Here is a 22,315-nt window from a genome sequence, read left to right on the forward strand (position 1 = left end):
AGAGATAGAAAGAGATAGCGAAGAGATACGGAAGGGACAGTGAAAGATAGAGACACTGAAAGAGATAATGAAAGAAATAGTGAACGAGAAATAGTGAACGAGAAATAGTCAGAGATAGTGAAGAGATACGGAAGGGATAGTGAAAGATAGCGATACTGAAAGAGATAGTGAAAGAGATAATGAAAGAAATAGTGAACAAGAAATAGTGAAAGAGATAGTGAAAAACAGCTAGTTAAAGATAGATATAGTGAAAGACAGAGCCAGTGAAAGAGATAGTGAAAGACAGAGATAATGAAACAGAAATAGTTAAAAACAGAGATAGTGAAGAGATACGGAAAAGATAGTTAAGAGATAGAGATAATGAAAGATATAGTGAAAGAGATAATGAAAGACAGAGATAATGAAAGATAAATAGTTAAAAACAGAGACAGTGAAATAGAGAGATAGTGAAAGACAAAGAGTGAAAAACAGACCGTGAAAGACAGTGAAAGATAGACAGTGAAAGACAGATAGTGAAAGACAGAGATACTGAAAGATGGAGATAGTGAAAGAGAGACAGTGAAAGAGAGAGATAGATGGATGCCACGAACAGAGGACAACCAGTGGAAACTCAGAATAGAATCAAATATAATAATTGTTTTGAAAGGTTTTCAAATTATTATTATTTTCATTGTCAGTTATTTTAGTAATTGTTCCTTTATTTGTTTTTTTTTAAATTTGTTTTTATTTCACGTTTATGGGTAATGGGGTTCGGGATGTAGCAACATGTAAAAGGAGATGGCAGATTAAATAAATGTAAGAATTCCAAATGTCACAGTGAAATATATCATTATCAAAATATTGCCTATAGACACACGCACACACCTGTCTATAGATTTGTCTCACTCTTAACCCTGCCTTGGCCGACCTCGTCCTTTCTCCCAGTACTCTATCCTTCTCAGATTATTTCCCACACAGTTTTGAACCTGGTATCTTATTTCCTCTACCTGCAGCTTTTGGTGTGCAGCAGTCTCTGTGACCATCTCCCTCTTATTTTATCGTAGCAGTCAGCCTTGGCAACGGCTGCAGCACTACAGCAGGTCAGTCACTGTGAGCCAGTTCCAAATACTGTCAGCAATCTTTACATCTTGTCATGGTCACGTATTTGTTTAATCAGCTAATATCTCCTAAGTTTGTTATAATATCGATAGTCACAGATCACCACCAGTAGTATCAGCAGCAACATCCCCAGCAACACCATCAACAGCCCACAGTGTTTAAAGCAAGAGCTGGGTATTCCCTGTGTTTCTTTTTCAAAACTGTGTCATACCATTCGCTGATGTATCAATACAGAAGCATCAGTAAACGCATATCAGCAAGGAATACATAACGATATATTTCTGTATCAATATTCTGAGAACAGCCCTATTTAAATCCTTGTTCCATGTGCCCCTTTTATACTTTGAGTACCTGCCCTGGTTCTGATAGCAGGCACTTTAAACTGTAGCCCATTATGTGACCTGAGATTATGACTGCTTTGTAAAGTTAAAAATGTCCTGTTTAAATAATTTGGAAGTCTACCTAACATATCTTTGCAAGTGAAGGGATGACCATCCTGCCAGTCTGTCCAATATACAATGATGTATCCTGAAACTAGAGTTAGTGACATATCTGAGAGCTCAGTGATAAAGGGGGTCAAGTTTGGACAAGGTGGACAGAGAGGCAAACCTGTAGGTAGTGTCCCTATAATCAATCTGTGGCAGAAAAAGGCCAGCAACTAAGTGTTTTTGTGAAGCCATGGGAAAGGAGGACTTTCACCTACACAGAAAAGTCAACGTGAATTTTAATTTCTTTGCAAGATAATAAACATGTTATTTAAAATTTAGGTTTTTTGTAAAACCAGATTCCCAGATATTTGTAATTATCAACAGACTGGATACAGACTCCATACAGGGTCGTGATGGAGAGGGGTGGTACCTTTGTTCGCCCAGTGGCAAAAATCATAACTTTAGTTTTGTGGGAATTTAAAAGCAACTTCAAATCTGACAGAGCATATTGCAGGGTATAACAATCTGCCTGCACATTTGAAAAGGCCAACTCTGCTGTGGAGGCACAGGAGTACAGAACTGTGTCATCTGCATACAGATGATCCTTACAGAATTTAAACATCACAAATATTATTAATGTAAACTAGGAAAAGCAAGGGTCCCAAAACTGAGCCTTGTGGAACTCTTTTCCTAACAAGGACTGGATCTGACATGTCGTTTCCATGTTTAACCATTTGTGAATGATTGGTCAGGTAACTGTGGAACCATTTAGCCGCTTTGCATCCAATGCCTGCTCTCAGCAGGGTATTAACAAGTGATGGATGGTCCACAGTACGGAAGTTCTCTGAACAATGATACACAGCTAAATTTGTTATCTATAGCCTCGTTGAAGTCATCCATAGCTTTTAAAGTGGTGGTTACTGTACTATGCACTGACCTGAAACCGGATTGTATTTCATTTCAAATGTTCTGCGAGTCCAAATATGATTGGATAGCAACTAATGATTTCAAGATTTTTGAAAGAACAGGGAGAGATTGGCCTAAAATTGTTCATGTCAATCCAAACATCAATATTATTAACACTACATCAAAAATTTTTAAATAATTAATTTGTGAAGCTGGAACGATGAAATGTATTGACATGAAAAATGACAAATGATCAAAACAGCTGCCAATAAAAACATTTTTTCAACCAACTAATTGTTTCAGCTGTGCTTTAATAAACTGTTGGGTAATTAAATTAATTACAAAACATTATATTTTATAAACTCTTCATATGTAGTACAATGCTTACTTTGTAAAGTAACAAAAGCTGTTGTAGTGAAGAAAAAAGAACAATCTCTCAGTATTTGTACATAAGGACAGTACTTGAGTAAATGTACGTAATTACTGTCCACCACTGAACGGCAGCACAAGTGTCATTTCCAGAGATGAAGGTACAGGTACGTAGAGAAACAAATAAGGGATATGTTGGAGTAAAGTGAGAACTGAGTGGGAAACAGCTCTTAAAATCCTTCTGCCAGTTATAAAATTTACGACTGAGAAAGATAAAACATCTATGGGACAATTTGATAAATGGGTTGAAATATGTTTCCTGCTAAATCGAATAAAAGAGACGAAACCTACCATTTAGGGCAGATATGCTCTATGCTATATAAACCAGAACTGAGGGACAGGAAATACTTTACTGGTTGCACCTCTGTATGTTTGTCTGACACACTAAAATTCTTAGACATCTTGACTCGATTCTTTATTCCAGAAGACTCACTAAAGAAAAAGTTCAAATACATCTGACAATAAATTATGGACTGTAAGTTTCATAACTTAATAATAATAAGCTGGTATGTAACGTCGGCCAGAGTCCCACTGCACTTTCACATCCAGACAAGGATGGACAAACACCTTAATGTTTCACTCCAAAGCCTGAGTCATGACCAGTTTCACACCAGTGTTTGGAGACAGAATAAGCTCCATGTTTGCACAGACTGCCTTCATTTGTTAGAGGGGGAGATGTCCAACCATAATTAACACAAACATCTCTGCTTTCACTGTCAGTAATGCGGCAGCTCCAGAGATCGAAGCACCTAAATCAGCCCTTGGAAGAGTCTAGAAAGGACGTGACTGACCCATTGTGGGAGTGAGGGAGTGTTTGCTGAAGCCTCTATGTGGTAAACTGGTGGTAGCAGCTCTTAACCATTCGCTCTCAGTGGAATATCCTGTTTGAAATGGTCGACACCACCGAGCTGGTTTTGGAGATCCTTATGTGTTCTGAACAGGCTTCATATTTTAGCCCTTTATCTGGAGAAGCTGTGGACAGGCTGGCAAACTGACAGGCCTTTAACATGATGCTGATACCATATTAAAAACATTCACTAATTGATCCTAATTGTCACACTAGGAAAGGAGAGAGTGAGGAAAATGTGTTGAGTGTAAAGTTGTCAGTCGGGGAATAACACAGGGCTGTGAATGAGCCCCGTCACTGTGATCAGGCTCCTCCTTCTAATCCACCAACTTAGTGTTGATGAAGACTAAACAGAGAGATCACAGCCTTCTTTATACTTGCTGGAGCTCACAGTTCCTCAACACTGCAGATATGACGCCTCTGTTCATCTCAGTGTTGCTGGCTGCTGTGTGCCTTGGTATGAACACAACTCTGGTTCTCTGATATCAATCCAACATTGACATGATTCTTTAACAGCACACTGATACTGTTTGTTGCTGTTTTACAGAATGCAGAGCACAAAAAGACAACGTGCTGCAACCAGAAGGAGACGTGACTGCTGCTGAAGGAGAGCCAGTAACACTTGGCTGTCTATATAACACCAGTTCTCAAAGTCCAAATCTCTTCTGGTACAAACAGGATGGAAACAACAGCCCTGAATTCATACTGAGCCGCTTTCAACGGGATGAAGGGAAAACAGCAGACAAGTACAAGGAGAGATTTTCATCCACACTGGATTCCACCTCAAGATCAGTTCCTCTGAAGATCCAGAAGCTTCAGCTGTCTGACTCTGCTGTGTACTACTGTGCTCTGCAGCCCACAGTGACAGGAAACACCAAAACTCTGTACAAAAACCTTTGGAGCAAAGACAACAGAATACTCCACAACATCCACTAGAGGGAGTCACACACTGTTAAACTTCAGTGGTTTATGATCCAGTCTGGATTTGTTGTGGTGTGACCAGCCTTTGCCTTCAAACAGCAGTTCTCCTAAGTACACTTGCACAAAGTCAGGGATTTTGTAGGCATGTCATCAGGTGTATTAAATCATTATTCCAGACAGGTGCCAATGATCAGCAATTCAATATGTAGTTTGAAACACAATCATTAAGTGAAACAGAAACAGCTGTGTAGGAGGAATCCAGCTGAGTGAGGAACAGCCAAACTCAGCTAACAAGGTGAGGCTGCTGAAGACAGTTTGAAGAGTCAGACATCATGGCAAGACTGAGCACAGCAACAAGACACAAGGTAGTTATACTGCATCAGAAAGGTCTCTACCAGGCAGATGTTTCATGGCAGACAGCAGTTTCCAGATGTGCAGTCCAAGGTCTTCTGAAGAAGCACAAAGAAACAGGCAGCACTGAGGATCACAGACGCAGAAACATGTCAACATGTGAAATATTTGGCTGCAGCAGAACACAGTTTGTGCACCGAAGGGCTGGAGAGTGGTACAAGAATGAGATGCACCTAGAAGAGTTGAAGCTGTATTGAAGGCTAAGGGTGGTCACACCGAATAATGGTTTGATTGCTTAGGTGGACGAAGCAGGATTTATTGAGATTATTGACATGTGGTTTGAAGGTCAAATGTGACACCTACATTTCTGGATGGAGATTTTAAATTGGTTGTCAGTGGACCAATATGGTTGTAAGGTGATCAGGGCCAATGATTATTACTTCTGTCTTGTCTGAGTTTAGCTACAGAAAGTAATAAATCATCCACAACAGCAGTCAAGCACTTTATTAAACTGCCCAGACAGCCAACATTAGCTAAAGAGAAAAGTAGATCCCTGTATTATCAGAATAGCAGTGATAGAAGATTGAAGGTCCAGTGTGTGATATTTCTAAGGATCTACTGACAGAAATGCAATAAAAGATCCTTAACTATGTTCTCAGTGGTGTATAAAGACCTAATGAACGGTTCTGTTTTTTTAGAATGAGTTATTTCTATAGTAGACTAGACATCTGGAAACCTTACTGCTAGATGCTACTAAATCTTAAGCACTTCACCTTTAAACATGATAATGATGTTTCCTAATGGATGCATCCAAAGGGAAAACAACACTGGACAATGACTAGATCCTTGTGGCGCCCTGCACATCTGCAGAAGGGAAGATGAAACATAATTATAGATGAAGACAGAAAATTCTCTATTTGACTGACAGTGTCAAACTCAGCACTGAAGCAGGAGCAGTAAAACAGAATGTTCCCAGCATGAGCACACATCAGTCTTTTGTATTTAACCCTAATAAGTGTTGTTTGTGAAGCCCATCAAAAATGCTCTTATCATCTAACACAGCTAAGAATTGAGTTAGCACCACCTTTTCAAGAACTTTGGATATGAAAGCATATTTTTTTTATTAGAGGCTGAATGCTGGCTTGCTTAAAATAATTGCGGATGTGGCAGGAAGTAATGGAACAATTAATAATGTGAAGTAAGCTAGGGCCAATGTCACCCATAACCCATATGTCACGCATATGGCAGGTGGTGATGGTGCAGTGGATAAGACACATGCCTTCGGTGTGAGAGAATCTGCTGTGAAACACCTATGAATCCCTGAGCAAGACACTTAACCCCTAGATGCTCCAGAGGTGTGCGACCTCTGACATATATAGCAATTGTAAGTCGCTTTGGATAAAAGCATCAAATAAATGTACATGTAAAATAATGTTTTACAGGATTGAGGTGGTTAAGATGTCAAGAGGGCTTGAAGAGGAAAGCATGTGAGAGACAGTATCGATGAGCTCAGGAAGAGAAATTAGCTGAAAATGGCTGAGCAGTTCAGGACAGGCAGGGTTATCAGAAATATCAGCAACAACAGTGGTAGTAGCTGTTAGACCTAATGTTAGTGACTTTTTGCTTAGAAAAAGATCATAAAAACAACTCACAGTCAGCATTTGAAGAGAGTGGTAAGGCAGGGGGAGCAGAGTTGATAAGTCTGTCTAATGGTTTTAAACAGGAATCTAGGATCATGCTTGTTCCCGGTGACTAGATTAGAAAGGCAGTTGGCTCTGTCGTCTGTCATTTGTTGTAAGAAGTCAGACGGTCTTTCATATACAAATAGCAGACATGCAATTTAGTCTTTCTCCAACTCCATTCTGCTCTTCTGTTCAATCTTTTAAGACTCCTTAAACTATCGTCAATCCAAGAAATGGTTTAAGAGGCAACTTTGATCTGAGATTAATGGGAGCAGTGGAGTCTAAAGTAGATTGACTTAGATTATTAAGGCACTATGTTAACTGAGGATACAGGTGCTGATAATTCTGCTATGTTGTTTTCGGGCAGCATGTAACAGTGTCAGACGTGATCAGAGAACCACAGAATTGATACTCAGACCAAGGGAAAGACTCTAATGTGTTTCCTAAATGAGTTTAAATGAGTTTGTTGAATCATCAGTGTGAATATTAAAACTGCCAGCAATTATAACTTAAACAGCGAAAGATGGAAGGTCAGAAAAGTAATGTGCAAATCTGGCATCTATTTCAGATATAGAAATAGATCATAAGGCAACAGACAGGTACAGAATCAGAAGTAGATACTAGTAATAGTAGCATATCGTCTGTGTAAAGATTGACCTCAGTCAGGACCTTCACATGTTCTGTCAAGTGTCAATCAGTGTTATCTTATCAGCTACTTGTTACCTGATGGAAATTATGTCATTTAGTGAATAACAGCACCACAGCAGAGACAAACTCACTATTTGTCAGAGTTGTGAGAGGAAGGAAGGAGGGATTAAGGGAGGAGCAAAACTGGGACTCAAGGAGAGAAAAGACACAAACTTTCACAGTGGTGTTTGATCCAAAACCAGACAGATTCTCTTTCTCTTTAAGATGCTGTCAGTGAACTTCAGTCTGTTTGTGACTTTGTTTCTGCTCACAATAAGAGGTAGGTGAGATCATCAACATTAAGAGAGCTTCACTGATAGAAACCTTTAGATTGTAAAGTTACAGAGTTATCTTTTCCTTCAGGTGTCAGCTGTGAAGAACTCACTCCAGTCAGGAATGAAGAGTTCACTTTAGAAGACAGATCTGTTACTCTGTCCTACAAATACTCCAAACAAGCAACTGCTAGTGATTATTTCTTCTGGTATCTGCAACATCCAGAAAAACCACCAGAGTTCCTCATCTCACACTCTGCTTCAGGAGCAGTAGGAAATGATCCAGTCCCTGGACTGTCTGTTAAAGTGAGTGATGATAAAACCCATCTGGATCTGCAGATCTCCTCTGCTGCAGTGACAGACTCTGCTGTGTACTACTGTGCTGTGAGGCCCACAGTGACAGGAAACACCAAAACTCTGTACAAAAACCTTTGGAGCAAAGACAACAGAATACTCCACAACGTCCACTAGAGGGAGTCACACACTGTTAAACTCCAGTGGTTTATGATGCAGTCAGGATTTGTTAAAGTGGTGATATAATAAAATATTTATTCCCACATAAAAATATTTTTACAGTGTATCACCCTTCAGTCTGTTAAATACTCAACTACATGCATGCAGTTGTCGGCAGCACAGCATGCGAGAGAGAGAGAGAGAGAGAGAGAGAGAGAGAGAGAGAGAGAGAGATTGTTGTTGTTGAGAAGTCATGTTTGAGACTTGCTGCTAAAAAAAAAATGTTTGTTTCTGGTCCAAAAATTGGATAAACACCGACTTTTTATGAGGAAAATGCAAAATAAGTGACCACAATACGCCAGAGGAGAGAAAAAGAGGAGAAAGAAGAAAAAGAGATACAGTTTGAAGAAGGAGCTCAGAAAACAGCATCAAACTGAAGAGAAACAAACAAGGAGAGAACAAAAATAAACAAGTTACAGCAAACTACTGGACACTGAAATCAGTAAGTTTTTATATTTATTACCATAAAACAAGTCCCAACTGAAACACTCAAGCTAATAGCTAACAAGCTAACACTGGACTGTGGTTACCTAGCAACAGCATCAAACAGCAGTAGTGCTGTTTTAAACACAGAAGCTCGAAGATCAACACCTGTTTCATGATGTCTCCACACTCTGAAACCATCGACTACCCCCCAGCTATCAAAAGGAAAATAAGTGCACTGCAAGAAAATGACTCTGACACCAGCAGAATAACAGTAAACCTGTTCAAACATGGAACTGCCACGATACAAGGAGACCTGAGACAGTTTGAGCTCGACTTTCCTGCTACGAGACTGAGAGCTGAGAAGGAGAAGGAGGTCCTCGCAAGCATCTCTCCAACCGTCCTGTTCTGTCCCTGCTCCAGACAGACAGCCTGCAGATGCTGACACTGATCCTGTCCTGCTCCAGCACTCTGAGGCCCTGGACAGGACTGGAGAGCAGGACTCTCCAGGGACTGTGCCCTCAAACCCAACGTGTTCTTGGCCCCCCACCCGACCCTGCACCTGGATTGCCTGTATGATAACATACACCTGCACAGAAATGCAGTCCCCCCCCTTGCTAGGAACCTGAAGGATGTTGCTCTTGGAAGGAGCCCTACTACCACTCCAAGGGGTAACCACACAACGCAGACCCCACGTAGACCTCCAGGACCTCCTAGACCTCCAAGACCATCCAGACCTCCACCATACATCCACCCCCGGCTGTCAGAGAGGACGGACAGGCCACCAAACCCACCGCATCACCAACATCACAACCCACAGCCAACACAACACTGGCCACTGATACCCAGCCAGAGCCCCCCAGCCTGGAGGTCCTATACCCCCCTCATCCCAATGGAAGAACCAGGACTACAGGAGCAGCAGCCTATTGGACTGAACTACGCTGCAGCGGTGAGAAGAGCCACAGCCCCGCCCCCCTCTGGTGAACTCAAAGACATATTACACATGCAGAACCTGCTCTGCTCTGGCCTCATATAGCTACATGGTGGAAGAACAGAGACTCTTAGAGACATCACAATAATTCTTAACAGTATTTCACACATGAAAGACTCTAAAACGTCACTCAAAGTTTAATATTTTATTCATTTACCTACAACACTATTTTCCTCTTTTTACACTTTTTTTTCTTTTCGTTTGTTACTAGTATTATTTAATATCTAGTTTACTATTATTAGTTTTTTAAGGTGTTTGTCTAATTTTTGAACAGATTACACTTGGAGATGAAATCGTTTACAATAACATGTTGGAACATTCGAGGTCTGAGATCCTCAGCTTTTGATTTAAAGAGCAGAAATCCAGATTTTAATAGAGACTTAAAAGACTCTGACATCATAGTTTTACAGGAGACATGGTGCAGAGAAGATGTTTCCACTGGTCGTCCTCACAGCTACACTGACATTATTATACCATCAACAAAAAAACCCACAATAACCCAAGGCAGAGATTCAGGAGGCCTGATTATATGGTGTAAATCAGAACTGAGCCAGTCCATCACAGTTATTAAAAAAGAAGAATCTTCTATATGGATGAAAATGAACAAACAGATGATTTGTGCTGAGCAACATGTCTACATGTGTGCCATCTATATACCTCCATCAGAATCCCCTACTACAACCCAGATACTTTCTCTATTCTTGAGGAGGAAGTTAACCATTATAAAACCATGGGAAATGTGTTACTCTGTGGGGACTTTAACGCTCAAACTGGGTAAAGAGCTGACACTATGAACACCCAGGAAGACAAACACTTACCTGGAAGCACCTGCTTCCCCCTCCCTGAATGTCCTGCTAGAAAGAGCTTTGACAAGCTGACTAATACAAGCGGTATGCAGCTTCTACAGCTCTGCCATACGCTGGGTCTGTACAGAGTTAATTCAAGAGAATTAATTCAATATTTAATCATTTGGCTTCATTGTCTAATTTAAAAAACTAACTAAATTACAACACACAAAAAACTACACTTACCATGGCCTCAACATTACATACACAGGGAACTTCAACATGGCCGTGAAAGATCTGAGGGACAAAGCAAGGAGAGCTTTCTATGCAATAAAAAGAAACATTAAAATCTATATTCCAATTGAAATCTGGCTTAAAATTTTCCAGTTTGTACTAGAACCAATAATTAGGTAGCGACATCTGGGGGCCAAAACTTAATAATGAATTTGACAAATGGGACAAAACAATCATATAATCTTTCCATACTGAGTTCTGTAAGAGCATCCTGCAGGTGCAGAGAAAGACACCAAATAACCTGTGCAGAGCAGAGCTCGGCCAATAAAAATACAGGAAAGATCACTTAAATTTTACAATCACTTAAAATCAGTTAACCCCCCCGACATATCATCACAAAGCCCTAACATACCAGGAGCTGAAACCAGAGAAGAGTCCCCTCAGCCAGCTGGTTCTGAGGCTCTCTGCAGTAACAAGTCCCCAACAGCCTCAGGACAGCAACGCCAACTCAAGCAGACCAAACCAAATTATCAGCAAGCAGAAAGAAAAATATATTGAATACTGGAAAGAAACGACCAAAACAGAAAGTAAATTACAATGTTATCTGACCCTAAAAAGAGAATTCACACTGGCAAATTACCTGAGCACAATAAAATGTCCCATACTAAGAGAAATGTTGACAACATCCAGACTGAGTGAACACAGCCTGGCCATAGAAAAGGGTCGACACAGACAGAGCTGGCTACCACAAGAGGAGAGACTCTGCTGCCAGTGTGACAGAGGACAGGTAGAGACAGAGGACAGGTAGAGACAGAGCTGCACTTTCTAACCTCATGCCCCAAATATAAAACACTAAGACAAAAACACTTTGCAAACATTTCCCAAATATACCCCGAATTCGAATTCATATCAGACGCACAGAAACTCCCCTATTTACTGGGAGAAATGCCCAAATGTGAAATAATTGCTGCAAAATATGTCTCCTCATGCCATGAAGTGAGGACAACCAGTGGAACCTCAGACTGATAAATAATTGTACAGATTTTCAAATTATTATTTTGATCGTTTGATATTTTAGTAATTGTATTTATGTATTGTATTTATTTTTTAATATATTTTTATTTTTTAACACACACACACACACACACACACACACACACACACACGCTTACTGTATTATTATTTATTTTATTTTTTTATATATCTTTTTTAACACAAACACATACGCTTTAATTACTTGCTTAATGAAATGTATGGGGTTGATTGTTCTTATGTTGTATGTATGATGCTTTGGCAATATTGTTGTTACACATTCATGAAAATAAAGCTAATTTGAATTGAATTGAGATCTTCAATAAGCCTCAGTTTAGCTGGAAATTTACAATGTAAGTTGAATGAATAGAGACTGCAGCTCTGCAGCTTCTCAAGATTAAAGCAGAGCTGCTGTGTGTTATCCTCCAGCATTAAACTCCTCCTGCATTCTGGTTTCTGCACCAATTTATAGTGGAAATGTATTTATTCATGTTAAAGGAAACTTGTCTTTTTTGGACAAAGCACATTTGTTTCTTCTATATTTGAATTGCATTGCATGTTTTCTTATTGTGCAAATAAACCTTTCTCAAAGTGTTTAGTTATTTAATATTTCTTTGTGCAAGCTCTTTTTCCAGATGTTTTTTTGAATTCAAAAACTGATGGGGACATGTCCCCAGTGTCCCCAGTGTCCCCAGTGTAAATGCCACCTGTGGCAGAAACAGACATCAACTGTCTGAGAACACCAGATAAAAATCAGTCACAGCATTGACTGGGAAAGGGTCCAAGTCACTGACCACAAGTCATCCAACGAAGACAAGGTAGGAGATCAAGAGAGTGTTCACACAAGGTCCAGTTGTCTTGTCCCTTACCTGAGTACAAACGTCCCCCCCCCCCCTCTGGCCTGCGCATGTTTAAGTCATCACTACATACGACTACTGTTTTGAATAAAAGTGCTCCCTCTCACACAGCACAATGGGGTTTATGTCTGAGTTCAGAGCTCGAGGACAGTTAGCGATCACATTAGATGTGTCCTGTGTCCAACCTTTACCCTGCCTGAGTCCATCTCTTCAGGGGGGCACCGGCACAGGTCAGGGGTTAAACGTGCTCGGGCCCAGTATGGATCACATAGTGTGAGTACACCCTAAGACATGATGGCTTCTGATCCCTGCTAGGGCTGATTTAATATATAAAATATTGATATCACGATTTCTCCACAGTAACAAAGAAGAGTAAAAATTGCTCCATGTTCCCAAGTAAAGACCAAATTTTCAGGTAATCCAGCTTCATCAGTCTCACAGTGGTGTGAAGAACTGAAAGTGGACATTCAGGAAACATTTCTCTGAGGCAGAGCTGCTCTGGATGCACAAATAATCTCACTGGCTGAACTGAACTTTGGTAGACAGCCAATCTCTAAAAAGGGGATTCTCTGGCCCCGCCCACTGAAGTCCAACTCAACCAATGAGATTCTTTGCGTCTCCAGAGCAGAAATGTTTGAGGAACTAAAAGCACAATCAGCTTGATGTTGAGGAGAAGGGCTGTGCAGCAGAGAGGCTGTTTAGTTTCTTCATTCTACTGCAGTGGAAGAACATTGCTCATCTGCTGTCTGTCTGGCTTTAACAACTCCAAAGACATGTTGCTTTACCTCTTTTTACTTTGCTCTCACTTCATAGGTGAGTGTTGGAACACAGATGAAAGGCTCATTAACCTGCTGGATTAACCAGATATTTGGTCTACATTTCAGAACTAGAGGTTTCTCTGTGGAAGGGAACAACTTCCATGATAGAAACAGACATTTGGTTTATTGAATGAATCCAGAAAGTCAAGAACCTCCGTTGAGTCTCTTGATTTTAGAATCTCTTGCAGACTAACTGACATGAATGACTCATTTTGCAGCCCTGGGTTCCATGAACAGCATAACGCCAGAAAGTCCTGAAGAACATGTTGCAGAGGGAGGAAACATCAACCTGACCTGTAAATATGAGGGTCTCATCACCAATATCCAGTGGTACCGACAATACCAGAGATCCAGACCAGAGTTCCTGCTCTACATCACAGAGGGAGGAACGATTCATTCACCTGGTTCTGTTTTCTCAGCTCACATTAACAAAACAGACAAGCGTGTGAATCTGGAGATCATCTCAGCTAAAGTGACAGACTCTGCTGTGTACTACTGTGCTCTGCAGCCCACAGTGACAGGAAACACCAAAACTCTGTACAAAAACCTTTGGAGCAAAGACAACAGAATACTCCACAACGTCCACTAGAGGGAGTCACACACTGTTAAACTTCAGTGTGATGATGAAGTCTTAAATTACTTATATTCTACATGAATCAATGAAATATTTGTAATATCTTATAGGTATAAAACATTTTAACAACACTTAGCAGGAAGCCTTTCATTAGGAGGGGATGTCTCTGAATGATCTTCCTCGAGGGTTTTTCAATCATGATTTTTAAACCTATAGGCAAAGGGAACATACAGAGATAATATCTTTGTGTCACAGTAAGTTCAATTGGGCAAAGAGGAACACGAGGGAGTGGACCAGACCCAGAACCAGAGGCATGGCAGGTTCAGTTTTATGGTTTTCAAGATGAAAGAGTACACTGACTTACAGCAAGCTGAGGCAGGCCAAGGTCCACACAGGCAGACACATAGCAAACACATCCAAAGGAAGCAGCAATAAACCAAATCTAAACGGTCTAATACATCAGGCCAAAAATCCAAAACACAGGAAAACACTGGGAAATGGCTAGAAAGCTTGACATATAGACAAAGACAAGGCAGGCGCACAGACTAAACACACAAGTGAGGGGAGATTAAGGAGACACAGGTGAAACTAATTAGGACAGGGCAGCCAATCAAACGGGCGGGAAAACACGAGGGCAGGAAATAAAGTAAGACAAGACACAGGAGATACAACATAAAATAGAAAATAACAACATCAAAACCCAAAACCATGACACCATGTCAATAATATGAAGTCTTAAAACACATTGTGATTGGTTTATGGAATAGACGATAACTGACTGATGAACTCAGCATCCGGCTGTGAGCTCTATTTTCTTTAAGTTAATCACAAGTGCTTTCACTTTGGCTGACTTATAGAAAAGAAAATCAGAAAGAAAGAAAAGCATAATTGCAGAGAATTAAGAACACCAGTATATATAAATATGTCTCGGTAACACTTTATTTGAAGGTGCTTGTAATAAGCAGTAATAAAGAAAACACTTTATAAAGATGTTTATAACACAAATAAGTGTTAACTAAAGCACAATTAACTCATTTATTATTGATAAGACACATATAGGCCCTTATTAGGAACTTGTTGATGTTTATTTACCTGTCATAAACATTATTAAGCTGTTTATTAACATTTTATAAGGGCTGGTTATTGATAAATTAACAGAATTGTTATTTCCTTGTAAGACACTTGTAGTGGGTTAGGGTTAAAAAATCTTAATATTTATAGGCAGCTTATGAAATACATTTTTATTAACATTGACACTTAACTTTAGCATGCAGCTATAAAATAAGGCGAGTTGTTTAAGCTAACATTAGCATGCAGCCATAAAATAAGGCATGTAGTTTAAGCTAACATTAGCATGCAGCCATAAAATAAGGCATGTAGTTTAAGCTAACTTTAGCATGCAGCTATAAAATAAGGCACGTAGTTTAAGCTAACTTTAGCATGTAGCTATAAAATAAGGCGAGTTGTTTAAGCTAACTTTAGCATGTAGCTATAAAATAAGGCGAGTTGTTTAAGCTAACTTTAGCATGCAGCTATAAAATAAGGCATGTCGTTTAAGCTAACTTTAGCATGCAGCTATAAAATAAGGCATGTAGTTTAATTGTAACGTTAGCATGCAGCCATAAAATAAGGCATGTAGTTTAAGCTAACTTTAGCATGCAGCTATGAAATAAGGCATGTAGTTTAAAATAAGGCATGTAGTTTAAAATAAGGCATGTAGTTTAAGCTAACATTGGGCATGCAGCTATAAAATAAGGTATGTAGTTTAAAATAAGGTATGTAGTTTAAAATGAGGCATGTAGTTTAAGCTAACATTAGCATGCAGCTATAAAATAAGGCATGTAGTTTAAAATAAGGTATTTAGTTTAAAATAAGGCATGTAGTTTAAAATAAGGTATGTAGTTTAAAATGAGGCATGTAGTTTAAGCTAACTTTAGCATGCAGCTATAAAATAAGGCACGTAGTTTAAAATAAGGCATGTAGTTTAAGCTAACTTTAGCATGCAGCTATAAAATAAGGCACGTAGATTAAAATAAGGCATGTAGTTTAAAATAAGGTATGTAGTTTAAAATAAGGCATGTAGTTTAAGCTAACATTAGCATGCAGCTATAAAATAAGGCATGTAGTTTAAAATAAGGTATGTAGTTTAAAATGAGGCATGTAGTTTAAGCTAACATTAGCATGCAGCTATAAAATAAGGCACGTAGTTTAAAATAAGGCATGTAGTTTAAGCTAACTTTAGCATGCAGCTATAAAATAAGGCACGTAGATTAAAATAAGGCATGTAGTTTAAAATAAGGTATGTAGTTTAAAATGAGGCATGTAGTTTAAGCTAACATTAGCATGCAGCTATAAAATAAGGTATGTAGTTTAAAATAAGGCATGTAGATTAAAATAAGGCATGTAGTTTAAGCTAACATTAGCATGCAGCTATGAAATAAGGCATGTAGATTAAAATAAGGCATGTAGATTAAAATAAGGCATGTAGTTTAAGCTAACATTAGCATGCAGCTATAGAATAAGACGAGTTGTTTAAGCTAACGTTACCATGCAGATATAAAATAAGACGAGTTGTTTAAGCTAATGTTACCATGCAGCTATAAAATAAGGCATGTAGTTTAAAATAAGGTATGTAGTTTAAAATAAGGCATGTAGTTTAAGCTAACATTAGCATGCAGCTATAAAATAAGGCATGTAGTTTAAAATAAGGTTTGTAGTTTAAGCTAACGTTAGCATGCAGCTATAAAATAAGGCAGGTAGTTTAAGCTAACTTTAGCATGCAGCTATAAAATAAAACGAGTTGTTTAAGCTAACGTTACCATGCAGATATAAAATAAGACGAGTTGTTTAAGCTAACGTTACCATGCAGCTATAAAATAAGGCATGTAGTTTAATCTAACTTTAGCATGCAGCCATAAAAGAAGGCATGTAGTTTAAGCTAACTTTAGCATGCAGCTATAAAATAAGATGAGTTGTTTAAGCTAACGTTACCATGCAGCTATAAAATAAGGTATGTAGTTTAAAAGAATGCATGTAGTTTAAGCTAACATTTGCATGCAGCTATGAAATAAGGCATGTCGATTAAAATAAGGTATGTAGTTTAAGCTAACGTTAGCATGCAGCTATAAAATAAGGCGTGTAGTTTAATCTAACTTTAGCATGCAGCCATAAAATAAGGCATGTAGTTTAAAATAAGGTATGTAGTTTAAAATAAGGCATGTCGTTTAAGCTAACTTTAGCATGCAGCTATAAAATAAGGCATGTAGTTTAATTGTAACGTTAGCATGCAGCCATAAAATAAGGCATGTAGTTTAAGCTAACTTTAGCATGCAGCTATAAAATAAGACGAGTTGTTTAAGCTAACGTTACCATGCAGCTATAAAATAAGGCGTGTAGTTTAATCTAACTTTAGCATGCAGCCATAAAATAAGGCATGTAGTTTAAAATAAGGTATGTAGTTTAAAATAAGGCATGTCGTTTAAGCTAACTTTAGCATGCAGCTATAAAATAAGGCATGTAGTTTAATTGTAACGTTAGCATGCAGCCATAAAATAAGGCATGTAGTTTAAGCTAACTTTAGCATGCAGCTATAAAATAAGGCTTGTAGTTTAATCTAACTTTAGCATGCAGCCATAAAATAAGGCATGTAGTTTAAAATAAGGTATGTAGTTTAAAATAAGGCATGTAGTTTAAGCTAACATTAGCATGCAGCTATAAAATAAGGCATGTAGTTTAAAAGAAGGCATGTAGTTTAAGCTAACATTTGCATGCAGCTATAAAATAAGGCATGTAGTTTAAAATAAGGTTTGTAGTTCAAAATAAGGCATGTAGTTTAAGCTAACATTAGCATGCAGCTATAAAAAAAAGGCATGTAGTTTAAAAGAAGGCATGTACTTTAAGCTAACATTAGCATGCAGATATAAAATAAGGCATGTAGTTTAAAATAAGGTATGAGGCATGTAGTTTAAGCTAACATTAGCATGCAGCTATAAAATAAGGCATGTAGTTTAAAATAAGGCATGTAGTTTAAGCTAACATTAGCATGCAGCTATAAAATAAGGCATGTAGTTTAAAATAAGGTATGTAGTTTAAGCTAACGTCTAACGTAATCTAACTTTAGCATGCAGCCATAAAATAAGGCATGGATTATAAGCTAACTTTAGCATGCAGCTCTAAAATAAGGTATGTAGTTTAAAATAAGGCATGTACTTTAAGCTAACATTAGCATTAAGATATAAAACAAGGCATGCCATTTAAGCTAACACTAGCATGCAGCTATTAAATAAGGCATGTCGTTTAAGCAAACTTTAGCATGCAGCTATAAAATAAGGCATGTAGTTTAATTGTAACGTTAGCATGCAGCCATAAAATAAGGCATGTAGTTTAAAATAAGGTATGTAGTTTAAAATGAGGCATGTAGTTTAAGCTAACATTAGCATGCAGCTATAAAATAAGGCATGTAGTTTAAAATAAGGTATGTAGTTTAAAATAAGGCATGTAGTTTAAGCTAACATTAGCATGCAGTTATAAAATAAGGCATGTAGTTTAAAATAAGGCAGGTAGCTTAAGCTAACTTTAGCATGCAGCTATAAAATAAGGCGAATTGTTTAAAATAAGGCATGTAGTTTAAGCTAACTTTAGCATGCAGCTATAAAATAAGGCACGTAGTTTAAAAGAAGGCATGTAGTTTAAGCTAACATTAGCATGCAGCTATAAAATAAGGCATGTAGATTAAAATAAGGTATGTAGTTTAAAATAAGGCATGTAGTTTAAGCTAACATTAGCATGCAGCTATAAAATAAGGCATGTAGTTTAAAAGAAGGCATGTAGTTTAAGCTAACATTTGCATGCAGATATAAAATAAGGCATGTAGTTTAAAATAAGGTTTGTAGTTTAAAATAAGGCATGTAGTTTAAGCTAACATTAGCATGCAGCTATCAAATAAGGCATGTAGTTTAAAATAAGGCATGTAGATTAAAATAAGGCATGTAGTTAAGCTAACATTAGCATGCAGCTATAAAATGAGGTATGTAGTTTAAAATAAGGCATGTAGTTTAAGCTAACATTAGCATGCAGCTATAAAATAAGGCACGTAGTTTAAAAGAAGGCATGTAGTTTAAGATAACATTTGCATGTAGCTATGAAATAAGGCATGTAGATTAAAATAAGGTATGTAGTTTAAAATAAGGCATGTAGTTTAAGCTAACATTAGCATGCAGCTATAAAATAAGGCATGTAGTTTAAAATGAGGCATGTAGTTTAAGCTAACATTTGCATGCAGCTATAAAATAAGGCATGTAGTTTAAAATAAGGTTTGTAGTTTAAAATAAGGCATGTTGTTTAAGCTAACATTAGCATGCAGCTATAAAATAAGGCATGTAGTTTAAAAGAAGGCATGTACTTTAAGCTAACATTAGCATGCAGATATAAAATAAGGCATGTAGTTTAAGCTAATGTTAGCATGCAGCAATAAAATAAGGCATGTAGTTTAAGCTAACTTTAGCATGCAGCTATAAAATAAGGCATGTAGTTTAAGCTAATGTTAGCATGCAGCAATAAAATAAGGCATGTAGTTTAAAAGAAGGCATGTACTTTAAGCTAACATTAGCATGCAGATATAAAATAAGGCATGTAGTTTAAGCTAATGTTAGCATGCAGCAATAAAATAAGGCATGTAGTTTAAGCTAACTTTAGCATGCAGCTATAAAATAAGGCATGTAGTTTAAGCTAATGTTAGCATGCAGCAATAAAATAAGGCATGTAGTTTAAGCTACTGTTAGCATGAAGCTATGAAATAAGGCGTGTAGTTTAAGCTAACATTAGCATGCAGATATAAAATAAGGCATGTAGTTTAAGCTAATGTTAGCATGCAGCAATAAAATAAGGCATGTAGTTTAAGCTAACTTTAGCATGCAGCTATAAAATAAGGCATGTAGTTTAAGCTACTGTTAGCATGAAGCTATGAAATAAGGCGTGTAGTTTAAGCTAACATTAGCATGCAGATATAAAATAAGGCATGTAGTTTAAGCTAATGTTAGCATGCAGCAATAAAATAAGGCATGTAGTTTAAGCTAACTTTAGCATGCAGCTATAAAATAAGGCATGTAGTTTAAGCTAACTTTAGCATGCAGCTATAAAATAAGGTATGTAGTTTAAGCTAACTTTAGCATGCAGCTATAAAATAAGGCATGTAGTTTAAGCTACTGTTAGCATGAAGCTATGAAATAAGGCGTGTAGTTTAAGCTAACTTTAGCATGCAGCTATAAAATAAGGCATGCACAAATTACAATGTGATGTCCAATCTCGCATTCATGAGGTATATATAACTTATAGCTCTAATAAAGGCCTATAATTGTCTTATAAGCAATAATTAATCAATTAATAGTTTATTAGGCTTTAATTAACACTTCTATTGTTGTTTATAAGCATCCTATAAGGTCTTATAAGTGTCTTATTAACTGTTAATTACTGCCTATTACAAGCACCTTAAAATAAAGAAGAATTTACTCGTAAGGTAGGAAGGGGACAGAGAGAAGTGAAAATCCAAAAGTATTTTCTCAGTTTTTCTCTCAGGCTGTGATTTCTTGTTGTGTACCACAGGGTTCAATCCTAGGTCCTCTCATTTTCTATCTACATGTTGCCTTCAGATCAAATTTTTTAATACACAACATCAGGTTCCATTGTTTTGCCAACAAAATTAGATTATAGATCCCATCATAAAATCCAGCAATCATGGCAGCTGGTTTAAACATATGAAGTTCTGGTGTTCCAGACCTTCCTACAACTGAGTGAGTCTAGACATTTGATGATTATTTTTGCCCCTTCAGCTGAAGGGAATAATCTTATATTCCAATAGGCTTCAATTGCATTAAATGTCAATCCACTGAGCCCTGATGTCCAAACCAACAATACAGTATAATATCTGAAATGCAAGCATTAACCAGATGGCAGTAACAAAGATGTGTTCAATAATATATATAACTAAATTATTCAGTTTGGATAGCTTTAAAGAATTTGTAGATGCTTGCCTTGTCTTTAAGGTGTTACATGGGCTAGCCCCTCCCCGACTTAACAATTCATAAAGCAGAAGGATAGCAGAGGGTATGCCTTATATTCAAGAATCTTGAAATACGATTTCAGACACCCCTAAATTGTTGTTTTTTATACGTACTGTAATGTTTAGCCCCATGCTGGAAGGAGGAGACATGGACTCAGGAGTTCTTCATCTGGTGCTTTAATTTATTTCTTCGACAGACACGTGGAAAGTGCAGTAGTGCAAGGGTGAATTATTGCAAAAATATATCAAAAATTAAATAACAAAAACAACGAGGAAACTAAGTACAAACTATTCAAATTATCATTACAAACTGCTATTACACAACACACAAATAAAACCTTTTTCAGGCCCTGACTATTTTGCTCTAGCTCATGTGCCCTTCCAGGCCAAAGCTGTTCTGCCGAGAGGAGCCTCTGCCTCCTTCCTTTATACCAGAAGCCCCTCCTACAAGACAAACCAAAGTTAATTGGAAATCTATTAAACACCAATATGTTACCTCAACAGTCCAGAATATTTCTGGCTACATCAATACACAATATATCAACTATAAAACCAGAAATGAAATGTTATATGCTGAACAAAGCTTCTCAAAACAGCAACTTAAGGTACTCCAGTACCTCTGTACTGGCTCACACTGTAAATTACGCCAAACTCCATCACTTCCTGTTTGGACGACCGGACTGTGAATGGACAGAAGATGGCAGAGGGAAGTGACGGATCAGGAAGTGAATTAGGAATGGAAACAGGCGGCGGCAGAAATGGAAAAGGGAAAATTTTGGAAAAGGGAAATAGCAAACGAAAACGAAAACGGGGGAAAAAGAGTAAGCAAAATGAGAGTTCTCACTCAGAGGAAACCGATAATGAGCAACATCTAGCTTCAACAGAAGGTAGAAACAAAGAGTACAAAGTAATGATTAAAATGATTCAGGAGGGAGCCTCATTCGACGAGTGGAACCCGGTTCATTTAACAAAAGCTGTAAACAAGTTGGTTGGCAATGTGAAAAGTGCACGAGTAATGAGAAATGGAGCACTGATGGTTTTTTGCAGGGACACTGATCAGCAAAGGAAGGCTGTTCTGCTTAACAAAATTGAAGATAGTGCGATATGTTATGGAATGAAGGGTTACTTGTCAGTAGAACAAGTCAAGGAAAATGTGTAAGGAGCACGGGTAGCCGAGGCAAAACGCTTGAAAACAACACGTAATGGTGAAAGATGTGACAGCTTGTCTGTTATGATTGTTTTTGATGAGGAAAGTCTACCATCTAAAGTATATATAGGTTATATGTGCTACAATGTCAAACATTATGTTCCCCCACCTCTGAGGTGCTTTAAGTGTCAAAAATATGGACATGTAGCAGCTGTATGTAAGGACAAACCAAGGTGTGGAAGATGCGGTGGTGAACATGAGTA

At 37.9% G+C, this 22,315-nt stretch overlaps 1 protein-coding gene and 1 gene segment (V, D, J or C); both read left to right on the plus strand.

The window, feature by feature from the left end:
- Window positions 1–3,798: 3,798 nt before the first annotated feature.
- On the plus strand, window positions 3,799–9,541 carry LOC119901631. Its single transcript, XM_038717206.1, has 4 exons — window positions 3,799–4,165; window positions 4,256–4,569; window positions 8,981–9,130; window positions 9,275–9,541. Exons 1-4 carry the CDS (start codon window positions 4,048–4,050, stop codon window positions 9,539–9,541), a joined length of 849 nt encoding a protein of 282 aa, XP_038573134.1. The 5' UTR covers window positions 3,799–4,047.
- A 3,672-nt stretch (window positions 9,542–13,213) lies between these two features.
- LOC119901632 lies at window positions 13,214–20,461 on the plus strand. The segment is given in 3 exon segments: window positions 13,214–13,269; window positions 13,493–13,778; window positions 20,449–20,461. Coding segments are annotated over 3 exon segments (339 nt in total).
- Window positions 20,462–22,315: the final 1,854 nt, after the last annotated feature.

Source organism: Micropterus salmoides, unplaced genomic scaffold (genome assembly GCF_014851395.1).
Source record: "Micropterus salmoides isolate LMB-PRFRI ecotype aquatic unplaced genomic scaffold, ASM1485139v1 Ms_hic_scaffold_14, whole genome shotgun sequence".
Classification (NCBI taxonomy): Eukaryota; Metazoa; Chordata; class Actinopteri; order Centrarchiformes; family Centrarchidae; genus Micropterus; species Micropterus salmoides.